Source organism: Chlorocebus sabaeus, chromosome 24, assembly GCF_047675955.1.
Source record: "Chlorocebus sabaeus isolate Y175 chromosome 24, mChlSab1.0.hap1, whole genome shotgun sequence".
Classification (NCBI taxonomy): Eukaryota; Metazoa; Chordata; class Mammalia; order Primates; family Cercopithecidae; genus Chlorocebus; species Chlorocebus sabaeus.
The window spans coordinates 27,229,571-27,255,860 of NC_132927.1; the positions used below are offsets into that span (position 1 = coordinate 27,229,571).

Genomic DNA, 26,290 nt, shown 5'->3' on the forward strand with positions numbered 1-26,290 from the left:
GGGCTCAAGCAATTCTTATGCCTCAGCCTTCCCAGCAGCTGGGATTGGGGGGGGGGGCGTGTACTACCACATCTGGCTAATTTTTTTTTTTTTTTTTTGAGACAAAGTCTAGCTTTGTTGCTTAGGCTTTGGCACGATCTTGGCTCACTGCAACCTCTGCCTTCCGGGTTCAAGCGATTCTCCTGCCTTAGCCTCCCAAGTAGCTGGGATTACAGGCACCTGCCACCATGCCCAGCTAATTTTTGTATTTTTAGTAGAGATGGGGTTTCACCGTGTTGTGCAGGCTGGTCTTGAACTCCTGACCTTGTGATCCGTCCGCCTAGGCCTCCCAAAGTGCTGGGATTACAAGCATGAGCCACCACGCCCGGCCATTTTTGTATTTGTAGCAGAGACAAGATTTTGCCATGTTGGTCAGGCTGGTCTTGAACTTCTGGCCTCAAGTGGTCTGCCTGCCTCGGTCTCCCAAAGTGCTGGAATTACAGGCATGAGCCACCACACCCAGCCCAAAACAACTATCTTATTTTTTTACAAAAATTTCACCAAGAGAATCGGTGTCTACTTTTATTGTAGGACAAAATCTTGACATCTACCCCAAAACTGATATCTATAACATTGTTCTTAATTTATTTGCAGACAGATTAGGCAGCATTGTGACTTACTAAAATGAGACACTTTCTACCACACCACCATAATGTGTCAGCCAGCTAACGCTTTAATCAGTTCTTCCTGGACTCTCTCATGCCACAGCAACCTATCTGTAGCAATGAATTATCTCCTGAAATTCAATACTATTGTTTTATGCCTTTTTAGCAGAAGTTGTACTTTTTTGCAAGTCTGCGTATATGTTCCCAGATTGATTTCTTTCAATGTTTTTCTTCACTTGATTTTTTTAAGGTCACAAATACTTTTATCTACCATTTAACAAAATGTTTTAGTTTTGTTATTACAAAACTCAATTCAGTCATGGTCTTCTGACTTGCTCAATACAAAAACAAGACCTGTTTTATATCATTATGGTTTCATCTATATGTTTAGAAAAAAGCATCCCTAAACTACAGTGGCAGAGGGTACAAAAGTGGTTCCCTTGGGGTTACCAACTAGAGGGAACGAGAGAGCCTGTTGGGTGCTGGAAATTTTCTGCCTTTTTATCTAAGTGATGGTTATACAAACACATACATACAGATACATAAAATATGCATATTTATATATACATGCATATACATATAATAGCCAAGTTGTAAACTTAAGATGTGTATGCTTTACTGTAAATAACTTATACCTAAATAAAAAAAGAACAAATCACCTTGCCACCAGCATTCTGAAGTTGCTTATGCAAAGACATCAGTTCTTGTTTTAAAGCCTCCTTTTCCTGCTGAGTCACTCGCAGGTCAGATTTCATCTGGGACATTTGCAGGTTTACATTCTGCAGGGTGTCTTCTAAATTCTGAACCTGTATCATGAGAATGATCTTTTACCGCTACACAAACTTGTGATTTCACCTCTAGCATGTTCAGGAATGAATAAGGACAAAAGAACTTTCAGGTCCCTTTGTTTCTCTTTACTAAATCCAGCATGCTTGTCAGTAGCTCAGGGGAAACCCAGGATAGTATGTATATTTACAGGATGTTAAATTATATTTAGGACAATGATGAACTATGTCTGGAGCAAGGTATTGCTGATAGTCATCTGGTAGATTACTAAATGGTATCTTACAGAACCAATGGGTACCAACTGGTATCACAAAAGATGGTTTCACTGAATTTTGTAGAAATTATGTTTCAGCCTGAGATGTTGGACTGTAAAGGGCCCTCTTAGTTGAAAATAAAAATGTATACTTGTAGACTCCTATTCTAGGCTAGGCATGGTGGCTCATACCTGGAATGCCAGCACTTTGGGAGGCCAAGGCAGGAGGATCGCTTGAGCCCAGGAGTTTGAAACTAGTCTAGGCAAGATGGCAAGATCCCCATCTCTACAAAAATAAAAAGCTGAGTGTGGTGGCGTGCGCCTGTAGTCCCAGCTACCTGGAAGGCTGAGGTGGGAGAATCCTTTGAGCCCAGGAGTTTGAGGTGGCAGTGAGTGGTGATCTGGCCTGGGATACAAAGGGAGACCTCATCTCTCTTTTTTTTTTTTTTTTTGGAGACAGAGTCTTGCTCTGTTGCCCAGGCTGGATGGAGTGCAGTGGCGTGATCTCGGCTCACTGCAACCTCCACCTCCCAGGAGCCATTCTCCTGCCTCAGCCTCCCAAGTAGCTGGGACTACAGGCGCCCACCACCACTCCTGGCTAATTCTTTGTATTTTTAGTAGAGACGGGGTTTCACTGTGTTAGCCAGGATGGTCTCGATCTCCTGACCTCATGATCCTCCCGCCTCAGCCTCCCAAAGTGCTGGGATGACAGGCATGAGCCACTGCGCCCGGCTGAGACATCACCTCTTAAAGAAGAATCCTATTTTACACTAATTTCGCATATAAATTCCAATTTGAAAAATTTAAATTCACAGATCTTTAAAATAGGGTATACACTGCCTTAGAAGTCCTATTTATAAATTAGGAACAAGCAGTCACTTTTACGCACTATTCTGAAGCCTTCATAATTAATAAACTTTGAGGGAAATATTTAAATTATTATGCCACAATATATTTGAAATATTATTTAAATCATTTTGTCACACTACATTTACTTTTTTTTTTTGAGATGGAGTCTCGCTCTGTTGTCTAGGCTGAAGTGTACTAGTGTGATCTCAGCTCACTGCAGCCTCCTCCTCCTAGGTTCAAACAATTCTCCTGCCTCAGCCTTCAGAGTAGCTGGGACTACAGGCACGCGACACCACAACTGGCTTTTTAAAAAAATTTTTAGTAGAGATGAGGTTTCACCATGCTGGTCAGGCTAGTCTCAAACTCCTGACCTCAAGTGATCTCCCCACCTCGGCCTCCCAAAGTGCTGGGATAACAGGTGTGAGCCACCACGCCCAGCCTTGCCACGCTATAAACACACATCAAACATTGGTCAAATTGAATCATTTGGAACCCTCTTACGCTACTTCCACCTGGAACATTCTTTTTCCTGGGATTTTTGGTGGAAGATCTAGGAGAAGACTAACTGTGAAGATGAAACAAGAATTGTCCACATACCTTTTCCTGAGAAGCCACCAGCTGTGACTTTAAGCTCGCACTCTCATGTTCCCAGGATTTCTGTTCCTGCTTCATCGTCTCAATTCTGTGCTCTAAAAGACTTGATTTTGCCAACTGTTTCAGGAAGGGGAAAAGAGGTAAGAGGGCATTTTTGCAAACATAGCTAGCCTTAATTTATATGCCTGCACTTACACTGTCAAGAATAAGCACCATCTATTTATGTGGGGGAGCAGGGCAAGGTCAAAGGAAATGGTCTTCCTGGCTCCAAATCAAGACAAACCAAAGACTGTTTTACACGTCTAATTTTGAGGAGTTGCTTCTTTTTGGAAATTTCCTATTTTTCTTTTCTATTGCCTCATGTTTTGAGGGTGGAAGATGGTAAGCTGGAAGGCTATTAACAATCTCAGGAGCACACCACAGGAAGAAAACACAGAATATCTATTAAGGTAAGTGGGGGAAAAAGGTGGTGGTTTTGGATTTGCTAAGGAAGATAAAAGAGAAAAAAAGTGTTTGTCTATAAAATTGACCTCAGATTATAAAACACATATTTATATTATAACAAAATAGTATAAAGTAGCACTGTGATATGATAATGAGACAAATTTTATATTATCGAGTTTAATAATATAATTAGTAAACAACTAATTTAGACTCCATCAGTCTTGGCTGCAGGAAGTCTAGGGTCACAGAATGCCAAAGAAATGTTGCTCCAGGACACTCTGGAACAATAGAATACCACAGAAGGCCCCTGTGCCACTCTTCACAGAGAAAGGTTCATTATGGTGTGTATTGTATACGATGATGGCAAAGTCTTATTATTTTTACTACCTTATCAACACAGCTATTTAATTCCTCACTCAGAGCTTCCTTTTCTTTCAGCAGTTTTTCATTGTAGCTTAGAACACTAGAGACTTTTTGCTGGAAGTCAGAGAGATCGGGACATCTGTGCAGCTGTAAGAGATAAACAAATGAGCTATCCCATCATATCTCATGGCTGTAAGTACAAAGGGGTGTTTCTCAATAAGGCATTTTCACAGCTGCTGCTATTTGCCTGTCTGTAGATATTTCAGAGGACATAAATTCTAGCAGAGACTATAATAAACCTCAAGGATTCCCTTCTGACTTCTCTCTGCTCCCCAGCTGACTGTTGAAATGTCTGCTTAGGTAGATTCAACCAGACAGACATTGTTAAATAATGATCCCAGCTCTCCATTTTACCTTCAGGGTAAAATAACATACTGCCATTCTGTCATCAATTTAACACATGTGGCATATTACATTTTCCTCATGCTTTTAACTAGAAAAATGTTTTTCAAAAAATCAGTCAAGACTATAGAATTGGGCTGTGGGGGTGGCTCACACCTGTAATCCCAGCACTTTGGGAAGCCAAGGTGGGGAGGATCACTTGATGTCAAGAGTTTGAGGTCAGCCTGGTGAACATGGTGAAACCCCGTCTTTATTAAAAATACAAAAATTAGCCAGACATAGTGGTGAACGCCTGTAATCCCAGCCACTTGGGAGGCTGAGGCAGGAGAATCGCTTGAACCTGGGAGGCGGAGGCTGCAGTGAGCCGAGATGACTGCACAACAGAGACTCTGTCTCCAAAACAAAAGCACCCTAGAATTGGCATGGACCACATACAAGGTATGTGGCAAAACCCAAAGGCAAGTTTGAAGATAAAACCGTGTTTTCAGCTTGTTCCCTGTACTCTTCCTTTCAGAAGATGCCTACGCTGACTGGCCAGTAAAATGTTGTTGGTGTGAACACACTGGCTTTTCCTCTCTACTTCATGAAATCAAGACAAACCAAATACTGTTTTTATTCCTTTTCAACATCAATGCTAGTACTCATCTCATTTTGGGCTGGATACTTCTTCGTCAGGAGTTGTGGGTCAGGGGACATTCTGGACATTGTAGGATGTTTCACAGCATCTCTCGCTTTATTCACAAGATGCCAGTAAGCCCCCAGCTTCCAGTTGTGAAAATAAAAAATGTGCCCAGACGCTGATAAATGTTCTGGGGTAGGAGAGCAATCCTCACCCCCTCACCCTGTTGAGAACTCATGCTTTAAAGAGGCTGTTTCTTATACTTAACCCTTTCCCATAGTTCATAGGTTTTTAACTTTCCTCTATTTCACTTGGCTCTTTGATTCTTTATTATTATGATTTTACGACCATCTTTCTACTTCCTGAACCTGAAATTCTTTCACATTTAGCTGTAGGAATAGACCTTCAGGGATGAATCTTGTCTTCAACTGGTGACAAATCCAGCACACCTTACAAATCTGAACAAGTCAGAAGGATATAGGAAAATGTATTCTGAAATGCCTGGGCACTGGTTTAATAAAGGACTTTCTACTTTATCCACTGCCTTGCCTCCCCACCCTCCAGACACCCATAAAGCTTGATACCACTTTGGATGTCTGTAGACTGGCATGTGACTTCTGCTAATGCTATTTGTGTTTCCTTTCAGTGCAACAAATAACACACATAGATGTGCTTTGTGAACTCTGAATCACAGTAGCATACACAGTGACACATGCCTTCTAGGTCCACGTTGTATAACAGCAATGATAGGCTGATACTACCCTATTCTTGGGATCCAAAAGGATCCAGGTGCCTGATAAAACAGCCTCCTACCAAAAGCAGACCAGGCTATTTCTTCATCTCACTATTTATACCAATGCCTCTGTTTAAAAAAATAAAATAAATAAATAAATGAAAAGATGCTGAATGACGTCCTCATCATGTTATTTTTCTCCTAGCTCTGCTCCTTTCCTTCTGTTCTCCAGCTTAGCAAAGCCACAAAGCACACATTTCCCATACTATGAATTTGAAACCAATCATTATCATCTAAAGGCTGAACAACAGATAGGCTTTCAAAAAGTCAAGGAAAAAAGGATGCTCAAGTTAATTAGGATAAAGTTGGTAATAACAGCCTTGAAATACTTCACCCCACAGAAAGGCCCTATGAGTTTTAACTTCTGTTATGTTTATATGGACAGGCAACTTCTCTAGTCACAGCAGAACACGCATTTTGCATAGCAGTAGTTGACTTGAAAAGGTTCTTATAAAGCATTTATTGAGTACCAGTACTGTACTAGGCATTATGAAAGACACACATACCCCGAGGGTTTTATAATGCTATTAAGAAAGCCAGACTCATAGGAGTCAATCAGATCCACATAAACATAATACCAGATGGTATAGACTCAATGTTTCCACATTCAGGAAAGGACAACTTTGGCTTACAGGCTGAAGAGACAGATGTAACAAAGAAAATTTTATATGAGTGCCATCATAATCTGATGCTGAAGTAAACAAATGGAACAACTAAATTTTCCTACTATAAATCAGTATTGTTCCAATTGAAAGACTCCTGTAAATACTGAAAATTAAAACAGGACAATGTTTAGGACACAATTTTTTTTTCCAACAATGCATTTCTCCATGAGAGGACATAATTTTTAAGTTGAGATCTCTTTCATATTTTCATATTTAAAAATAATAAGCCTTTTTTTTTTTTTTTTTTTCAGACAGAGTGTTCTGTCACCCAGGCTGGAGTGCAGGGGCACAGCAGTGCAATCTCAGCTCACTGGAGGCTTGACTTCCTGACTTCAGGTGATCCTCCCATCTCAGCCTCCTGAGTAGCTGGGACTACAGGTGCACACCACTATACCCAGCTAATTTTTTGTAGAGACATGGTTTTGTCCTGTTGCCCAGGCTGGTCTCAAATTCCTGGCCTCAAGTGATCTGCCCACCTTGGCCTCCCAAAGTATTGGGGTGACAGGCATGAGCCACTGCGCCTGGTCTAAAGTTAAGCCTTTGAAACTTTGAAATAGGCTTCTGAAGGCCAAATTCATAAGAGAGACTGCATGCCATCATGCTCTAGAACTGATGCCTTAGTTGCTACAGAAAAAGGCAGAAGGACCGGCTTCATCAGTGTCTCACAAATCAGTGTGAACAGAATTAGAAAACTAAGCAAGATAGTCCCCCTCCTTTTAGACAAACATATGTTACTTTATCTATAACCTGACTGAGTGAAAGAACAACAATTTCTTAAACTGAAGTGGTTGGGATTCATTCATGATAATAGAATTTTAGAGTGGACCGGATGCAGTGGCTCACACCTGTAATCCCAGCACTTTAGGGGCTGACGTGGACGGATTGCTTGAGCCCAGGAGTTCGAGATCAGTCTGGCCAACATGGCAAAACCCCACCTCTACTAAAAACACAGAAATTATCTGGGTGTGGTGGCGGGCACCTGTAATCCCAGCTGCTCGGGAGGCTGAGGCACGAGGATTGCTTGAGCCTGGGAGCCAGAGGTTGCAGTGAGCTGAGATTGCACCACTGCACTCCACCCTAGGCAACAGAGGGAAGAAGGAAACTGTCTTTAAAAAAAAGGGGGGGGATTTCAGAGTGTACAACATATATAAGTTAGACACATGGATAATTAGCAATAGCCTTTACAAATCTGATTTTGCCCTTTAGGTCCTCAACTTTACCAAGCAGCAAGTCCTCAGCTACCAAGCTAGTTGATAGGACTCGGTACAAAAGACAACTGGTGGCCAGAAATACCAGCCCACCAGGAGCCCACCAGGTACATATTGTTCTGTGAACCCCGCTAAGCTGCACACAGCCTTACCTGTTTCATTTTCTCCAGTTCATCTTTGAGAAGGAGGTTTTCCTGTTCCACAATATGGGTCTGTATTTTAATTTCAGAGAGTTCTGCCTCTAGAGAAGACACTAAAGTGGAGGACTAAGAGAAAAATAAAAAAGTCAAATAACAGACATACATATTTAGCCTGGGGAAACTTACTAAGTTCATTAAAGGCCATAGGAAGGAAATAATAATATGAACTCAATGACACTGTTTTACGACCATTTTTTATCCTTATACGTAAAAGACTTTCCACTTAAACGGCATGGAAAATTCAACACCACTTCATGCTAAAAACTCTCAATAAACTAAGTACTGATGGAACGTATCTCCAAATAATAAGAGCTATTTATGACAAACCCACAGAATGGGTAAAAGCTGGAAGCATTCCCTTTGAAAACTGGCACAAGACAAGGATGCCCTCTCTCACCACTCCTATTCAACATAGTGTTGGAAGTTCTGGCCAGGAATCTCTTTCTCAGTCAGGCAAGAGAAAGAAATGGAGGGTATTCAAATAGGAAGAGAGGAAGTCAAATTGTCTTTGCAGATGACATGATTGTATATTTAGAAAACCCCACTGTCTCAGCCCAAATCTCCTTAAGCTGATAAGTGACTTCAGCAAAGTCTCAGGATACAAAATCAATGTGCAAAAATCACAAGCATTCCTATATGCCAATAATAGTCAAATCATGAGTGAACTTCCATTCACAATTGCTACCAAGAGAATAAAAATACCTAGGAATCCAACTTACAAGGGACATGAAGGTCCTCTTCAATGAGAACTACAAACCACTGCTCAAGGAAATAAAAGAGGACACAAACAAATGGAAAAACATTCCATGCTCATGGATAGGAAGAAACAATATCATGAAAATGGTCATACTGCCCAAAGTAATTTATAGATTCAATGCTGTTTCCATCAAGCTACCATTGACTTTCTTCACAGAATTAGAAAAAACTACTTTAAATTTCACATGGAACCAAAAAGCCCATATAGCCACAACAATCCTAAGCAAAAAGAACAAAGCTGGGGGCATCATGCTACCTGACTTCAAACTCTACTACAAGGCTACAGTAACCAAAACAGCATGGTACTGGTACCAAAACAGATATATAGACCAATGGAACAGAATAAAGACCTCAGAAATAACGCCACACATCTACCACCATCTGATCTTTGACAAACCTGACAAAAGCAATGGGGAAAGGATTCCCTATTTAATAAATGGTGTTGGGAAAACTGGCTAGCCATATGCAGAAAACTGAAACTGGAACGCTTCTTTATACCTTATACAAAAATCAACTCAAGATGGATTAAAGACTTAAACAAAAGACCTAAAACCCTAACAACCCTAGAAGAAAACCTAGCCAATACCATTCAGGACATAGGTATGGACAAAGACTTCATGATTTCTAAGGTAAGTTTTGCATGTTTCTACACTGTAAAATTACTGTCTTTTTCTTGGAGGAGATACTTTGAGACTATACAAATCCTGTTTCTCCTCAAACTTCTGCTTATTAATTCTAGCATCTATCAATGCATGTTGTCTACAACTATTATTACTGGGGTGTTTGTCTAATGATGGTTTTCTATTTTCTTCCTTTATTGGAATTAGAGTTGTTGTCTTCCCTCCCCGCTTAATTTTTTTATATTGATATGGACTCATATTTATTTATTCAGTTTTTTTGGTGGCTAGACAAGGTCTCACTCTGCTGCCCAGGCTGAAGTGCAGTGGTGCAGTCTTGGCTCACTGCAGCCTCAACCTCCCGGGCTCAAGCAATTCTCCTGGCTCAGCCTCCTGAATAGCTGGGACTACAGGGGCATGCCACCATGCTCTGCTAATTTTTTTTTAATTTTTTGTAGAGATGGGGTTTCACCATGTTGGCCAGGCTGGCTGCAAACTCCTGGGCTCAAGTGATCCATCTGCCTTGACGTCACAAAGTGCTGGGACTACAGGCATGAGCCACTATACCCTGACTGGTACTTATTGTAGTCTATGTTTATTTCATAATTATTTTATTCTATACTATCATTTATTTTGTTGATCAAATTGTTCCAGCTTTGGCCATTAGGAGCCCCTTCAGCTAGGGGCCTGTGTCCTTTTGACCTGTCCTGTCTTTTTTTTTTTTCAAAGAAACACCTTTTTCCTTCTGGCTCCATGAGATGTTCCAGACTTATCCTGTATTTTCTCTGCCCCAGCCCTAGAATCATTTTTCCAAGGAACCCTGGTTCCTTTTATAAGAGAATGGCACTTACTTAGTAACCAAGATCTGGGCAATCCATGCATATATACCCATCTATGTTTCTGTATCTATCTAGCTTTTTATATCATGTTTATATCAGTTAGAAATCATGCATTTATACAAATATCTCAGATCTCAATCTAACATCAGAGGGCTCATCTTAGCATTCCCCATTGCCCCACTTGCAACTTCTTCTCCAACAGTGAGAAATCTAGTTCTTACTGCTCACAACCTATTTACTTATTTGTTCAATTCTAGTAGTACATATAGTTTCAGAATTACCCATACCTCTCATGAGAATCCTGTTTACTGACTAGATTATCATAGCATGTAGGTACAGTTCATCTTGTCTTTAGCCCGGATAGTATCCAGTCAAGATATTAATTTCTGAATTACTTAAGATGATTGTTTTCTTCCCCAGTGTGGTTATATTATCCATTTATAATACAGTTAGGCTCATCTGTTCATGTATGTGCTCCCTTTGGGTTTCTTCCCCCACCACTACCATATTGATTAGTTTTACTTGTGTACTTATTTTGGGGGTAAGTGAAGAGTATGTGAAACATCATTGTGGTTCTAAGTCAGAGCTATATGAAAAGATAAACTCAGAGAAGTGTTACTGGCCTTCCTTGTCCCTTCTAACGCATTCTCATTCCTCTGTTCCATCCCTTTCCCATCCGTCCTTCTTAGTTTCTGGTTTATCATTCTTATGTTTCTTTTGCACAAATGAGCAGACATGTATTTTTAATATCCCTTTCTAACACACACAAAGGCATTCTATAGATAACTTTTTTGCACTTTTTTTCACTTAACAGTATGTCTTGGAAATCATTTCATATAAATAGGGATTTCTTTTCTTCCTTTAACAGCTGCACAGTATTACTTCATGGTATGGACCTACCCCCCACATTTATTCACCTCTTCTCCTACATATCAGCATCTATGTTGTTTCCACAATTTTGCAATTGGAAACAGTGCTGCAGTGAGTAACCCTCTGCGTACGAGTTTTCATATTGTTGGGGTAGATTCCTAGAAGTGAGATTTCCAGGGCAAAAGCTAGGTACATATGTAATTTTGTTAGGTATAGTCAAATTCACCTACAAAAAGGCAGATCAGTTTGCATTCTCCCAGCAAAGTATGAAAGAGTCTGTTTCCCCACAGCCTTGCCCACAGAGTATGCTGTCATATTTTAAAATTGATGCCGGTCTTATAGGTGAGAAATTATACAACAGTGTTGTTTTAATTTGCATTTCTCTACTTATGAATGATTCTGAACATTTTCCCATAGATTTGAGGGCCATTTTAATCATTTTATTTTATTATTTAGAGATAGGGTCTCACCCAGGCTAGAATGTAGTGGTGCAGCCTCAAGCTCCTAGGCTCAAGGGATCCTCCGGCCTCAGCTTCCTGAGTAGCTAGGACCACAGGTGTGCACCACTGCACCCAGCCAATTTTTAAACTTTTTTTAGAGATGGAGTCTTGCTATGTTGTCAAGGCTGGTATTGAACTCCTAGGCTGAAGCTATTCTCCTGCCTTGGCCTCCCAAAGTGCTGGGATGACAGATGTGAGCCACCACACCTGGCCCATTTTTATCTTTTGTGTGTGATTTATTTGTTCGTGTGTTTCTCCCATTTTGCTATCAAATTTTTGGTCCCATGTCCCTCCATTTTTAAGAGTTCTTTACTAATAGGGATATTAGGCCTTTTTACTGTGGTATATGTTGTGAATATTTTCTCCTAGTTTGTCAGCTGTCTTCTAACTTTGTTTATGGTATCTTGTTGCCATGTAAACATTTTTTAACATATAAGCAATTTTTTCTTTTATTGCCTCTGGTTTTTGAGTTACAGTTAAATAGCCTTTCTTTACACCAGGGTTAAAGACAAATTCACCTATATTTTCTTCAAGTATTTGTATAGTTTTATTTTTTTATATTTAGTCTCCCAATCCAATTAAGTTTATCCTTGTGCATGGAATGAAATACAGGTCTAATTTTATCTGTTTCCAAATGTCTACTCAGTTGTTCAGGCACCATTAATGAAAAAGTCCATCTTTACCCCAGTGGGTTGAGAAGCGGCCTTGGCTATATACTATGTTTCCATTTGTATTTGGGTCTAATTCTAGCCTTTCTATTCCACTTATCTACTTGTCTGTTCATGTGCCAGGACCATACTGTTTTAATTACTAAGGCTTTATGTTTAAGGAAGTTTAATACAAACATTTCTTCTATTTCTTGGGATTTCCTCAAAAAAAAAAAAAAAAAAAAAAAAAAGCTGTCAGATGGCTATAGACCATACCTGCACTTTACAACGTTCCAGTTCTTCTTTCAGATTAAACTTCTCTTGTTCCCGTTCCTCCAATGCACTGGTTCCTGGCTCTTTTTCCTTCTGGCATAGCATTTCTGTTAGACGTTGATTAAGTTCTTGCAGTTTTTCCTGGTTTTGAGAGTTCTTTTGGCTAAGTTCTGTATTTTCCAAATCCAACTGTTGGTTTTTGATTTCTAATTCTGAAATCTAATTAAAATTAAAATAAGTTTTTGAAACTTGTTACCCTACTTGTGCTAAAAAAAAAAAAAAAAAAAAAAACAGATCTAGAGACATAATTGTCTTTTCCCTCTCTATGTAAAGTTTAAAATATATATATATATTTCAAAACAGAAATAATACACACTCATTATTACAAATTCAATCCATTCAGAAGTGTATGAAGAAGTGAGACATTCAGTCTAACCCCACTCTACAGGGAAGCCCATTGTCCACAGCTGGATACGTGTCCCTCCAGATCATTTTCTATGCACATACAGAACCCATACACACATACAGATTCTTTTCTTCTCTTTAGCAAAAATTTGGAAATTTTATGTTTGGACAGCTTGCTTTTTCTACTTATAATATCTTAAAGACTCTTTCCAGGTCAGGCAACGTGGCTCACGCCTGTAATCCCAGAACTTTGGGACGCCGAGGCAGGCGGATCACCTGAGGTCAGGAGTTTGAGACCAGCCTGGACAATATGATGAAACCTCATCTCTACAAAAATACAAAAATTAGCCGGGCGTGGTGGCATGTGCCTGTAATCCCAGCTACTCAGGAGGCTGAGACAAGAGAATCGCTTGAACCCAGGGGGCAGAAGTTGCAATGGGCTGAGATCGCGCCATTGCACTCCAGCCTGGGCAACAAGAGTGAAACTCCGTCTCAAAAAAAAAAAAAGACTCTTTCCAAGTCAGTGTGTTCAGCAGCCACCACATACTCTACTTTTGATTGGCTATAGGATATTCCATGTAGTAAGATATTCCATAATGCATTTATCTGTTCCCATATTGATAAAGCTTTAAAAATCATTATTTCTTTTAAATGGATCTTTTAGAAAATCCATTTATACATGGTAGCATTTTGTATTTAGAATTATTTTTTAGAAGTAGGATTGCTAGGTTAGAAGATCTGTATACATACATATATTCATTACTGTTTCAACAGACACCTCCAATATGTCTTCCTCACAGTGCTACCACCTTATAATCCTAACAACAATGCATGGGCACAGTCATTTCCTCACATCCTTTTAAATACTAGATTACTTTTTGCTAATTCAATAGGTTAAAAAAGAAATATATTGCATTTGCACTTCTCTAATCACTAATAAGGCTAACCATCTTTTGTATTTTTTTTTTTTTTCTGTGACTTGACCATTCACATAGACTGCCTATATTTCAACTGGATTTTCCCATTTATTTGTAAGAGTCCAAAATACATTTTGGATGTTAACACCTTGTCTATTTCAAGTGCTGAAAATACTCTTTCCCAATATGTCCTTGTCTTTTGACTGCTTCAGACAGATTCTTAAACGGCCTTCCCTTTTTATAACTGCGTGTTGTCAGATTACACAAATTGAGCACTGAATGGCACTAGCTATCTGAATAAATTGTAATTCTGTGAAATGATATGCTGATTAGCTGGCATTCTGTATATGTGAAATTCTGTCCTTAACTTTCTGCTTTCAATCATGGTGAAGAAAAAGGAAGGGCTAACATTAACTGAAACTGCACAAAGGCTAGAGCTAATATTTCGTAGGTATGGTTTTAGAGGTATCACCTCCCCAACTCTGTTGATTATAAATCTTTATTAAGCACTTAGGGCCTAGAATAATATATACATTATTTAACATAAAACAGGAAGCTAAGTTTAGGAAGCTAAGTTTAGAGTTAGTATGAGGTAAGTTTCCATTTTCAAATTTGGAATTTACAACCTTCCCATCATTAGCTATACGTTATTCATTACCGTGTGCTGTAAATTTATAAATTTCAAAAAGGAAAATTTTAGAGTCAAAAAACATTGAGAAATATTAAGTATTCCTTACCTGTTTCTTTAAATTTTCAACTATCTTCTGAACTGCAGCATTTTCTTGTTTTACAGTTTCCGTCTTTTGCCTAAAGGAATGATGAAAATAAAATTTAACGGTTAGACTTTAAAAGTTGATGTAAAAGAATTTTAGTCTCTGCAAAAATGTCTTAGGAAAATGTAAGTATATGTCTTACCACATTTCTTCCTGAGATCCATTTAATTTCCCTAATTTCAGGTTAGAAATGCTATCTTCTTCATTTAAAGTAGTAATTTCATTTCTCAAAATAGAATTTTCCTGTTGAAGCTTTTCAGATTCATATCTGAAGCACAGAGATTGAAAAAATAGTTACAAGGCAGTCATCTGGCATCTTTGGAAAATATTTTCTAGTAACTTCCAAAAGGATGAGTATTCAGTGCCAGTTAAAAAGAAAAGTCTAAATTAGTAGTCTCTTAGTACTTGGAAATCAAGTTATGACATATTGACACATTTCTTTTGGGAAGTAAGAATTTCACTAAAAGATGTTAGAGAAGTGTAACTAAAAAAACCTTAAGCCTGGAGAAATGAATCGAGACTCAATGCTCATTCTGGTTGTTGATTTTTCTCAATGGCAAGCATATTGCTTTGAGCAAATGACTTCATTTATCTCAGTCTCAAGTCCTACCTGTTCTGAATACACATAAGCCACATTACAAAGCTATATTAGCTTAGTTTTAGGCCCCTGGGTACCTAGGGAAAGAAAATTGTCTATGTAAATCAAAGGGCCATAATGAAATATGTACACTGTTTACTTCGTGATTTTATTCATCTCATTATATTCTGATTTTTAGGACTAAAAATGGTCTGAAGAAGAGGAAAAACTATATTCAGAATTAAATTATTCCAGAGACATTTCAAACATCCTTTAATAGCTTACAAGTTTTTTGTTTTTTTTTTAAACAAATTTGCTGGAAGACTATGCAATTATATTTTACAATGTCAAGTGGACAGTGGTTCAAATTAGTTCTACCTTTATCTCTGCTTTTCAAGCATATTTATTAGAATCTGGAGGCTCCTCAAATTATATGTTCTAAGATAAATTTCCACTGTTTTGTCTTTTTTTTTTTTTTTTTTTTTTTTTGAGACAGGGTCTTACTCTGTCACCCAGTCTAGAGTGCAATGGCATGATCATGGCTCACTGCAGCTTTGACCTCTCAAGCTCAAGCAACCGAACCCGCCCACCTCAGCCTCCCAAGTAGCTAGGACCACAGGTGTGCACCACCACACCCAGCAAACATTTATTTTATTTTTCTGTGGAGGCAGTCTTGCTATGTTCCCTAGGCTCATCTGGAAACTCCTGGCCTCAAGAAATCCTCTTGCCTTGGCCTCCCAAAGAGTTGAGATTGCAGACGTAAGCCGTGGTGCCTGGCCATTTGCACTGTTTATGGGTTATCAGCATGTGCTTCAAGTGATATGAGTACAAAACTATAAAGACAGAACATTTTTTCTATATTAGCATAAGAAATGAGTTCTTATCTACTAAGTTAATAATACACAAAAAGTCATTCATTTGTATATAATGTGTTTCCTCAAAATGAGGAAAGTAACACTTAGCCAAAAAAAAAAAAAAAAAAAAAAAAAAAAATCCCTATCCATCCAAATGAAATAAGTGCTAGAAAAAAGTTAAAGAGGTACATTGAGGATGCATGTGGTTAAACAGCAAACACTCGCCATTGTGAACTTTCACACCCCATATGAACATTTGTTTGCTACAGAGGAAGGGAATGCCTCCTAAACAAGGTTATTTTATTTGTTAATACGGCACAGAAGCAGAAGGAAGTCTAGAGAGTACTGCTCTCTTCTTGAAGACTAATGGGTTAGTTTCTCTAGACACAGCAAGCAACGGAAGTTAGATCTGGTGAGGCTCTGTGGGATTCGTGACGTCTAGAAGGTACATACATTACCTCAGAAGTTCAACTTTTTGCTGCATCTCACTGCAGGTGATCTGCAAGTCATGCATCATTGCCTTCAGCTCTTCCTCCTTTTCTCCTTGAGAAAGTACATCTTTTTGCTTAACTAAAATAGTGACTCTCTCCTTCAACTTCCTAGTCAGCTCCTGTAGCTTTGTTTTCTCCAGTTCTAACTCTGCTATTGTGGCCTGACGCTGAAAATGTTTGTCTTGAAAGCCTAGGAGAGTAGTGTTTTCCTCCAGTATAACTTGATTCTGTACTCTTGGCCTTTCTTGATGTGTCCGAATTGTTCCATGTAACCAGGCAATTTCATGTGCTTTTACTTTTTCTAAGAGCTGTGTATTCCCCTGCTCAAGGTACTGGTTTTCTTGCTTACATTCTTCTATGACATGATGTACACTCCTAACCCTGGGCACACACTCTTCCAGTGTCTGATCGAGCTGGAGTATATTTGCATCAGGTTCGACTTCCAGGTTCTCTAAACTGGCTTCCCATAAGCAGCAGTCACACCGCTGGACCATGCTTTCCTGCAGCTTCTCAATCTTTCCTTGAAGTCTCAAAACCAGAACATTCAGCTCCTCGTTTTCTATTTTGACCTCATCGTAACTCTTTTCCAGGCTAAGGAATGTTTCAGTGACCTCCTCCATTTTCTTCAGCTCATCCTGCAACCTGAAAACCTCTGCAGTGAGTTCTTTGTTATTTTCTAGTGCCTCATCATAGCGTGTCTCCATCATTCTCAGCTCTTCCTGAAGGCAGTCATTTTCTTGGCTCACATCTTCATACAACAGCTTATATCTGGGAGAAGCCTCAGGGATTCTCTCAAGCATCTTTAGTTTCTTTTTTAGCACAGAAACATCAAAAAGTAGGTCCTGTTTCTTTTCAGAAGCTCGATCACAGTCCGCACATAACATCATTAGCTGTTCCTGAAGCTGACTAATCTGATTCTTCAGCTCCCAGGATTCAGTCCTCGTCTCTTCACTGTTTTCAAGCTCAGAAAAACCCTCTACTGAAGCTTCAGACTCCTCTATTTTGACTTCCTTCCTCTGAACAGAGCTCGTCCCTGTACTTCCCAGGTCCCGGACCTCATCATCTTCCAGGTCACTGAGGACATGCCGCCTGGTCACATCTTCTACTTGCTTCGTTCGATTTTGCTGCAAAAACGGCTCTGTTTGTTCCGCAGTATCTCCAAAAAACTCAGTAGCTGGTTCATCCAAACAAGAAGACATTACTAACCCTGGCTCTAACTTTTGTAGCCTCTGTTGCAATCTGGAAATTTCAGTAGCCATTTTCACATTTTCCTTCACTGCCTGTTCATGAGCTCTCTGTAGACTTAAGAGGACATCCCCATTTTCTTCCAATAGCTGCTCCCCTTGCTGAAGCAGGGACAGGGCTCCATCTCCTTCTACTTCCTCCTCTCCTATCACCTGGGAACCACTCTGAAGCGTGGAGAGAGGAGATGCTGCCTGCTGCATTTCCTTTATTTTACTCTTAAGTCTGGAGATTTCTGTGCTCATCTCAGCTCTTTCTCGATCTGCTTTCTCACAGGTTGTTTTGTGAATGTTCTCCATGGCCAGAAGCTTACACATCATTTCCTGCCTTTCCTGGTCATGTTCCATTTCTAGTCTTTCCAGCCGCTGGCTGGCCAACTGCTCCGAGGCCCCTGCCTGGCACAGGGCCTCCTCGCGCTCCCTCAGTTCTCGCTCGTGACTGCTCTTCAGCTCGAGAATCTGGTCGGACAGCAGGCTTTGCTGGGTTTCAGATACATTCCTTAGGTCTTCCAGGTCTTGGAGTAGCTGCTGTCTTTCGACAACCATGCTGTTCAAATGTTCTTCGTATGTTTTCTCCAGCATCTCTCTCTCCTGCGTCAGGACCAGAGAAGTTGCTTTCTCTCTCTTAAGAGTCTCTTTCAGCAGCTCCTGGGCTTCCGCACACTCCTGGGTGAGCTCGTCCTTCTCAAACTCCCACTGGGATTTCTCCTCGCGCTGCTGTTCCCGGAGGTCCTTCAGCTCTTGGCGGTAGCGCCCTTCCAGGCTTTGCAGAGCGCTTTCACACCTCTCAGTGACTTTCTGACAATCAGACTGAAACTGGGCTTCTATCTGAGAGGTTCTTCTATTACACTCTGTTTCCATTTTTTCCCTAAATATAGTCAACATACAGCATTATTGAAACTGCCGCCAACTCCAGAAGCAAACAAAAACCATTTTCCCATGCACTGAGAAAGCTGCTAAGCAAACAACTGACATACTCCCTAAAAATGGTCTTAACTTACTCCTGTGTGATTCATTTATACTGGAAAGGGATCTATCTCATTTCTGAAAGCTAAGACTGGCAGCCATAATTCATTTAAAAGACTTACCTCTCTCTGGAGCTAGAGGGAAATCTTAGAAACTAATTTCTCTGGCATACTCCCGAATGTATTTGTTTATGAATTTTTAAACCAAAGACAAAAGACCAAATGCATATTAATCTAATCCGTAACTTGGGAAATATATACCATTCCTTCATGTTAATTAAGCATGCATTACAGGATATCAGTCACATAAATGACACATATTAACAAATTCATTCTGCTTTTGCTTCTTATTTAACAAAGTAGCACCAAGTCAATCAGGATGTGATGAAACAAAGTCCTCAAACAAACCTGGGACTTCACATGAGGAACATAAGCACGAAGTGCTGTTTCTTAACTCTGGTAGGAAATGTAACCTTGCCTGGAGTCCAGTTTAGCTTTTCTCAGAAAGCAACAGGATTGAACTAGGAAGGAGCCACTTTTGGGATAATCTTATCCTCCTCTTGAGCCTTATAAGATACAATAAATCTGAATACAAGGAATACTTTCCTCTTTTACAAACATAACAAAATAAAAACAGTTCCAATCATCCCAAGGTAGGTTCACATCAAAACAATGGCAAAAGTAGTAAAAAATATTTAAAAGAATCTACTCAATCAATGGGCTACTATGCCTTCTGATTTCTCCAAGTCTCTTAAGCAACTGGCACTTTTTTTTTTTTGATACGGAGTCTCACTTTGTCGCCCAGGCTGGAGTGTAGTGGCGCGATCTCAGCTCACTGCAAGCTCCGCCTCCTGGGTTCATGCCATTCTCCTGCCTCAGCCTCCCAAGTAGGTGGGACTACAGGTGCCCGCCACCACGCCCAGCTAATTTTTTTTGTATCTTTAGTAAAGACGGGGTTTCACCATGCTAGCCAGGATGGTCTTGATCTCCTGACCTCATGATCCCCCCACCTCGGCCTCCCAAAGTGCTGGGATTACAGGCGTGAGCCACTGCGCCCGGCTGCGACTGGCACTTCTAATGCCCTGAGGGATGGCACCCCAGGTAGCTCCGTTTCCCTTCACTTTCTTACCTTCCCTCCTGAAGCTCCTTTTGGTGCTTTTCCAAGAGCTCTTTTCTTAACTCCTCTTTCTCAAGAGTGTGCTTCTCTACCAGGCTCGACAGCTGCTCCTGGTGAAACCGCTCTAGTTCCTGAGTCAAGCCTCTCACCTTCTCTTCTGTCCAGGCGCGACTCTGAAGGCCTTCCCTCTCCTGCTCAAAGCTTGCTTGAGCCTGCGCCAGTCTAGCCTTGAGCTCCATCTCATGTTCCAGCCTCAGCTTCTCCTGCAGGTGAGTCTTTTCCTCCTCAAGCTTCGCTTGCAGTTGTTTCTTCTCCTCCTCATGCCTGCAAGTGGCCTCATGATGTGCCTCCTTGAGTACTGCTGCTTGCCCCTGAAGTTCGGCAATTTCATTTTTAAGGTCACTTATTTGTTTTTCTAAGGTGTGCATTTCATTCTCGTGCCTTTGCTTCATGTTCTCCTGTGCCTTCTTGCAGCTGACAATGGTTTCATCCAGCTGCTTTTCATAATGGTGCACCTGAAGGCAGAGAGTGACAGCACCACAAGATTACTCAGCTCAAGGCCACTGAAAGCACAGTGATGGAGCAGCAAGTACTTTTTTTTTTTTTTTCCTACAAGACATTTCTCATTTCCTGATCTTGTTTTAAAGTAACTGAATTCAACGCTTTAAGTAAGATATTTAAGTCAGGCATGGTTTACATATCTCTTTGAATTGGCTGAATTTTATTAGTCTCTGAACAGCTCTATTAAGAACTGAGCAGCCGTTACACATAGCTACCCTCTGTCTTCCCGTGCATCCTTTCCAACCGTAAACTTAAGTCTTGAAACACATATTTTTTGAGATAGGTTCTCACTCTGTCACCCAAGCTAGAGTGCAATGGCATGATTATGGCTCACTGCAACCTTCCATCTCCTGGGCTCAAGCAATGCTCCCACCTCAGCCTCCTGAGTAGCTGGGACTACAGGCACACACCACCTTGACCTGCTAATTTTTTTTTTTTTTTGTAGAGATGGGGTCTCACCATGTTGCCCGGACTGGCCTTGAACTCCTAGGCTCAAGTGGTCTGCCCACCTCGACCTCCCAAAATGTTGGGATTACAGGTGTGAGCCACTGTATCCGGCTGTGTCTTAAAATATTTAATTAAATTCAAATATTTATTGAACACCTATCAGGTACTTGCAGGCCTCAGAACATAATACTCTGGGTAAGACATGGTCCCTGCTATCCAGGAGAAACCAGTCTAGACATGGATATGACAACTATAAGTATAGTAGGCGGCAGAAAATAAAAGGTATAGAAAAAACAGCTACCATGTAACCCAGGGATTCAGTGGAGGGAAAAATCACATTTTAGTTGGAGAAATTCAAGAATGGCTTCATGCAAGAGGCAGCATTAGATATAAATCCTGAAGGGTAAGTAGACTTTCAAGAGGCAGAAAGAAACTAATGTCAGCATAGTTTGTAACAGCACAAGCAAAAGAGGACAGAGTTTGATGGACAACTGGGAATTACCCAGTTCAGCTGGAGGATAAGGTAACTCAAAAGAATGGTGTAAGAGAAAACTGGAAACGTAAGTTGAAGCCTCATGGTAAAGAGTTTAGAGGCCAAGGTTCAGAACTTGTACCTAATTTAGTAGGCAATGCAACATCAAAGGGCTGTTTTTGGTTTCATTGAGATGTTTTTAAAAAATAAATTGGGAGATAATATAATGGGTTTCAAGCTTCAAGTTCCACGATTGCCAGGGCTGAAGATATTGCATTTTGGAGAAACTCTCCAGAAAAAAAAGGGCCTGGCTATCACCCTACAAAACCATCCTGAGCATGTGGGTTCCCAACATAGAATGTGCTGCTCTATGAGAAAAAGGAATTAGAAATGCCCTCCACACATAAGGCTGTCAGAGCCAAAAGAAATTAGAGAAGTGGATTGGTGGGAAGGACTTACTTTATCTTCGAGTTCCAGTCTGAGGCAGCATATGTCCCTGTGATGTTGTTCTTTCATCTGTTCAATGACCAGCTCTGCCTCAATGCTCATATTCAATGGATTGCATTCTTCAGAACCGAGCCCTGAAAACACATGGGACACATTGATCCTGCAGCAGGTTCTTTCAATAACACAATGTGGCATCTGAGGAGGGACATCCAGTTTAAGGAATTGTTTTCAGCCTGAACTGCCACAGATGTGAACTAATAGGAAATCAGGAAAGTAGGAAATTAACAGAGGCCAAGAGAAGTCTTTTCTCTTTTCAAGCATTAGGGAAAACAAGAAGAAATGAAGGTGAACAGATTCTTTCAGCTACAGGCCATGGAAAAAACCTTAATAGAATCCATCTCTTAGAACAGTAGGTGGTGGTGGGGGTGGAAATTGTTGCTTAAAGGTGGCTACCTCCTAATGAAACTGCTGCAAATTGAGGTAATAGCATGAGGTAGTTTGATCAAACCAACCAGACTCCTACCCATCCAACAAATACTGAATGACGATGTGGCAGGAAAATGAATGGCCAGCATACTAGTTGTTATGCCCTGAGGAGTTAGCTTCATGGGTTACACTATCCACAACCTATCACCCAAAATTACAGAAGACTGGCTATTTCCTATGAATTTCCTGGAGTGTGGGGAGATCCCCATTTTAAATTATCAGCTAAATTTTTAAAAAATAGGGCATAGGTTAGGAACCAGGACACAGGCAGTTGTGGGTAGAAATTCTTAACTCACGCATAAGCTCATCTCTGCAACTGCCCATGATGATGACTAAGAATGACACTGAAAATGCAAAGCATAAGTTGGGGGCTGAGCTTGTACACAGAAGAAAAGATTATGACTAATCTCTTAAGGCAGTGGGACCCAAAATAGCTTTGCATGTGGGGATACACAGGCAGATGGGAGAAAGGAACTTTCTTGGGTATAGGTCTAGCAGCTGCAACTGGCAGTCTTGCTTTGGGTCTTCCCTTCATATTTGATGGCATATTCCCAACTAAGAAGTAACACTCAGGGTGTGAGCCACACCACGATGGTACAGCTTCTTGTCCCCATGAGGAACAACCCCAACACTTGGCCATCTATGGAAAAGTCCATAACAGCTGCCGAGATATATCATATTGTGAGATCCTCAGACTAGAATGAGCTAAGAATCAGAAGGGAGGTCTTAAGGCCTCTTCGTCTCCTCCCTCCCCAATCTGTTAATTATTCTGCAGTAAGAGGAGGAAAAACAACATGTGTAAGAATGACACTCCTATCCCAAGTAGCACTGGGGAAAGTTATTTATAACAGAATGACTGATTATGAGCTCTCTTTGAAATTTAAACTCAACATCCCCAAGAAAAGAGGCAGGCTATCGGGAGAGAGGAAAGGAACTCATTGTTAATGTGGGAGGCTCCCAAACTCTGCCTTCCAAACTTGCCACTCAAAATCTTCCTCAAAGGCCCAGGAGGCCAGTCCGTAATTTATCTTCTTTGTTCTGCTGAGGTAATACAGACATTCAACACAGCCAGTATAAGAAAACCAGCTATGGATTCTGTAGTTTCTGGCTGGCCTGCTCTCCAAAGCCGTCTTCATACGAGTGAGGCACTCTCCTCGAAGGGGACAGCAATAGCTCAGTGTCTGAATTCTAATACTCCCAAGGCCTGGATTCCCAGATTTGCAGCCAGTTTTTTATTTGTTTTGTTAAAGCAAATACCCTTGTGGTTTGATTCTTCCATTCCTTTGTTGATGCATATCAAAATCAGATGGAAATGTTCTCATAAAAACTTCGAGGACAAATGAAAAACCAGACCACAAGTGAAACAGCTCAAGAAAAAAGTATGGCCAAATTCTTTTTTTTTTCTTCTTCTTTTTTCAAGTTGCCAAGGTTTTGCACTTTTATATTGAACCATGGTTCTAAAAACAAGGGTAAAGTCTTTATCTACAGCTTGTCTGAATGTGTTTACCCTGGTCGGGCTCAATGCCACCGCTGTTAGCATCAAGTTCTTCTGACAGTGAGTTCTTCAAGGGAAGCCTGAGCACTCTGCCTTGTGCACGATATTCTTCCAGCTCAGACTGGAGTTCGTCTACTTGGTCTTGTAATACCTAGGGTTTATAAACCAACACAGGTCTTAGATGTGACACCAAAGGCAAGCAACAACAAGCAACAACAACAACAAAAACGATAAATTAGATATCATCAAAACAAAATATTTTGTGCTTCAAAGAACAGCATCAAGAAAGTAGAAATGTTTTGCAAATTATGTATCTGATAAGGGACTTATAACTAGAATACACAAAGACTATTATCACTCAATAATAAGAAACAATTTTAAAAATGAGCAAATGATCTGAATTGATATTTCTCCAATGATGATATACAGATGACTAATAAATACATGTAAAAAATACTCAATATCATTACCTATCAGGGAAATACAAATCAAAGCCACAATAAGATAACATTTCACACTCACTAGGGTGGTTAGAATAAAAAAGACATACAATAATGACTGCTGGTGAAGAAGTGGAGAAATTGGAACTATCATACTAGTGGGAATATAAAATTGTGCAACCACTTTGGAAGAAGTTTAGCAGCTCCTCAAAAGGTTAAACATCGGGTTACCATATAACCTAGCAATTCTACTCCTAGGTATATGCCCACACAAAAACTTGCACACAAATTTTCATGGCTGTGTTATTCCTAATAGCCAAAACCCACCAAATGTCCATTAACCGGTGAATGAATAAACAAAATGTGGCATATCTACACAATGGAATATTATTCAAGAAATGAAGAACTGATACATGCTACAACATGGATGAACTTTAAAAACATTATGTTAAATGAAGGAAGCGGTCACAAGGGCTAATATTGTAAGATTCCATTTATATGAAATGTATGGAATATGCAAATCTGTAGAGACAGAAAGTACACTAATAATTGCCTAGGGCTGGGGGACTTGGGAGAGATTATGGCTAAGTGGAGCAGGGGTTTCTTCCTGAGGAGATGAAAATGTTCTAAAAGGCCGGGCGCGGTGGCTCAAGCCTGTAATCCCAGCACTTTGGGAGGCCGAGATGGGTGGATCACGAGGTCAGGAGATCGAGACCATCCTGGCTAACACGGTGAAACCCCATCTCTACTAAAAATACAAAAAAATTAGCCGGGCGTGGTGGCAGGCGCCTGTAGTCCCAGCTACTTGGGAGGCTGAGGCAGGAGAATGGCGTGAACCCGGGAGGCGGAGCTTGCAGTGAGCCGAGATAGTGCCACTGCACTCCAGCCTGGGCGACAGAGCAAGACTCTGCCTCAAAAAAAAAAAAAAAAAAAGAAAATGTTCTAAAATTGAATGCGGTGATGTTTGCACAATTCTGTCCATACAGTAAAAGACTGAATTTATACTTTCAATGGGGAAAACATATAGTGTACAAAGTTGTTAAGAAAACAAGTGGATGAGGCTGGGCACGGTGGCTCATGCCTGAATCCCAGCCCTTTGGGAGGCTGAAGTGGGCGAATCATTTGAGGTCAGGAGTTCAAGACCAGCCTGGCCGACATGGTGAAACCCTGTCTCTACTAAAAAAAAAAAAAAAATTAGCCAGGTGTTGTGGCAGGTGCCTGTAATCCCAGCTACTTGGGAGGCTGACGCAGGAGAATCGCTTGAACCCAGGAGGTGGAGGTTATAGTGAGACGAGATCACACTACTGTACTCCAGCCTGGGTGACAGAGCTAGATTCCGTCTTTAAAGAAAAAAGAAAGAAAGAAAACAAGTGGATGAACTGGGAGAATTTCTGAAGGTAGAGCTGACAGATTTTACTGATGAATTCATTATATTTAAAGACATTTAGAAAATACCTCTATTTAATTAGAACCAAGAGCTAAAATTTAATTATAAAAGCAGTAGAAATGTTTCTTTCCTTAAATGTGTACATATATTTCCTGAAAAAGAGTAACTTCATAATATGATTGTTTTCCTCATCTCTGCACAATTAAACTTTTTATCTAAGTAGCCGGAACTCAGTTGTATTTGTCTCATTAAAATAAACACGTATTGCTGGTTTAAGAAAAAAATTCAAATTTCTAACTTTAGGGGAATTTTTTTTAAGTCAGAGATTCTTGCTATTTGTAAAAATGTTTCCGTCCCTCCTGGCAGAAATTGTGAAAGATTTACTAGCTAAGACTTGAGATGTTTCTGCTTCATTTGCATTTTATAAATAAATGGAGTAAAAAAATGTATTAAGGAAAAAAAAAAACCCACAGGACAAAACCAAATCACATCAGATTAGGTCTGCAATGATCAATCAGGAAAGGCTAATTTTTCAATAATAATATTAATAGCTAGCATATGTAAGTGCTTACTCTATCCTTGGCTCTGCTCTAAGCACTTTACATATACTCACTTATGGAATTTTTGCTACAACCTTTCGTGGTGGGTACTTTTATTTTTACCATTTTATGCATGAGGAATTGAAGTACCCACAGATTAAGTGACTTGCTTAGGGTGACAAAGCTAGGGAACGGTGAAGCTGGGGTCTGAACCCAGGCACTCCTGCACTTACTTGATTCTCTTTGTCTACCTACCCTGCACTGCTGCTCATATTCATTTCTCATCTGTGTCAGTCTCTCTTCTTGCAGGAAGAACTCAGCACTGCTGGGATCGAGGTCACCAAACTAGAAAGG

At 40.2% G+C, this 26,290-nt stretch overlaps 1 protein-coding gene across 13 annotated transcripts in view; it reads right to left on the reverse strand.

The window, feature by feature from the left end:
- The window catches only part of NIN (ninein), a 110,084-nt gene that overhangs the window by 21,275 nt on the left and 62,519 nt on the right, over positions 1-26,290 (reverse strand). For 9 of the 13 annotated variants that reach the window (XM_073010983.1, XM_037983954.2, XM_037983959.2 and 6 more), the window contains 12 exons: positions 26,192-26,281; positions 23,583-23,721; positions 21,602-21,723; positions 19,675-20,177; positions 16,307-18,448; positions 14,560-14,685; positions 14,382-14,451; positions 12,326-12,541; positions 7,773-7,886; positions 3,958-4,080; positions 3,130-3,243; positions 1,304-1,450 (listed from right to left, as the gene is read on the reverse strand). In XM_073010983.1, the coding sequence (XP_072867084.1) occupies positions 1,304-1,450; positions 3,130-3,243; positions 3,958-4,080; positions 7,773-7,886; positions 12,326-12,541; positions 14,382-14,451; positions 14,560-14,685; positions 16,307-18,448; positions 19,675-20,177; positions 21,602-21,723; positions 23,583-23,721; positions 26,192-26,281 (3,906 nt within the window). The remainder of the gene's footprint in view (positions 1-1,303; positions 1,451-3,129; positions 3,244-3,957; positions 4,081-7,772; positions 7,887-12,325; positions 12,542-14,381; positions 14,452-14,559; positions 14,686-16,306; positions 18,449-19,674; positions 20,178-21,601; positions 21,724-23,582; positions 23,722-26,191; positions 26,282-26,290) is intronic. The other 4 variants (XM_037983965.2, XM_073010987.1, XM_037983964.2 and 1 more) reach the window with 2 other exon arrangements.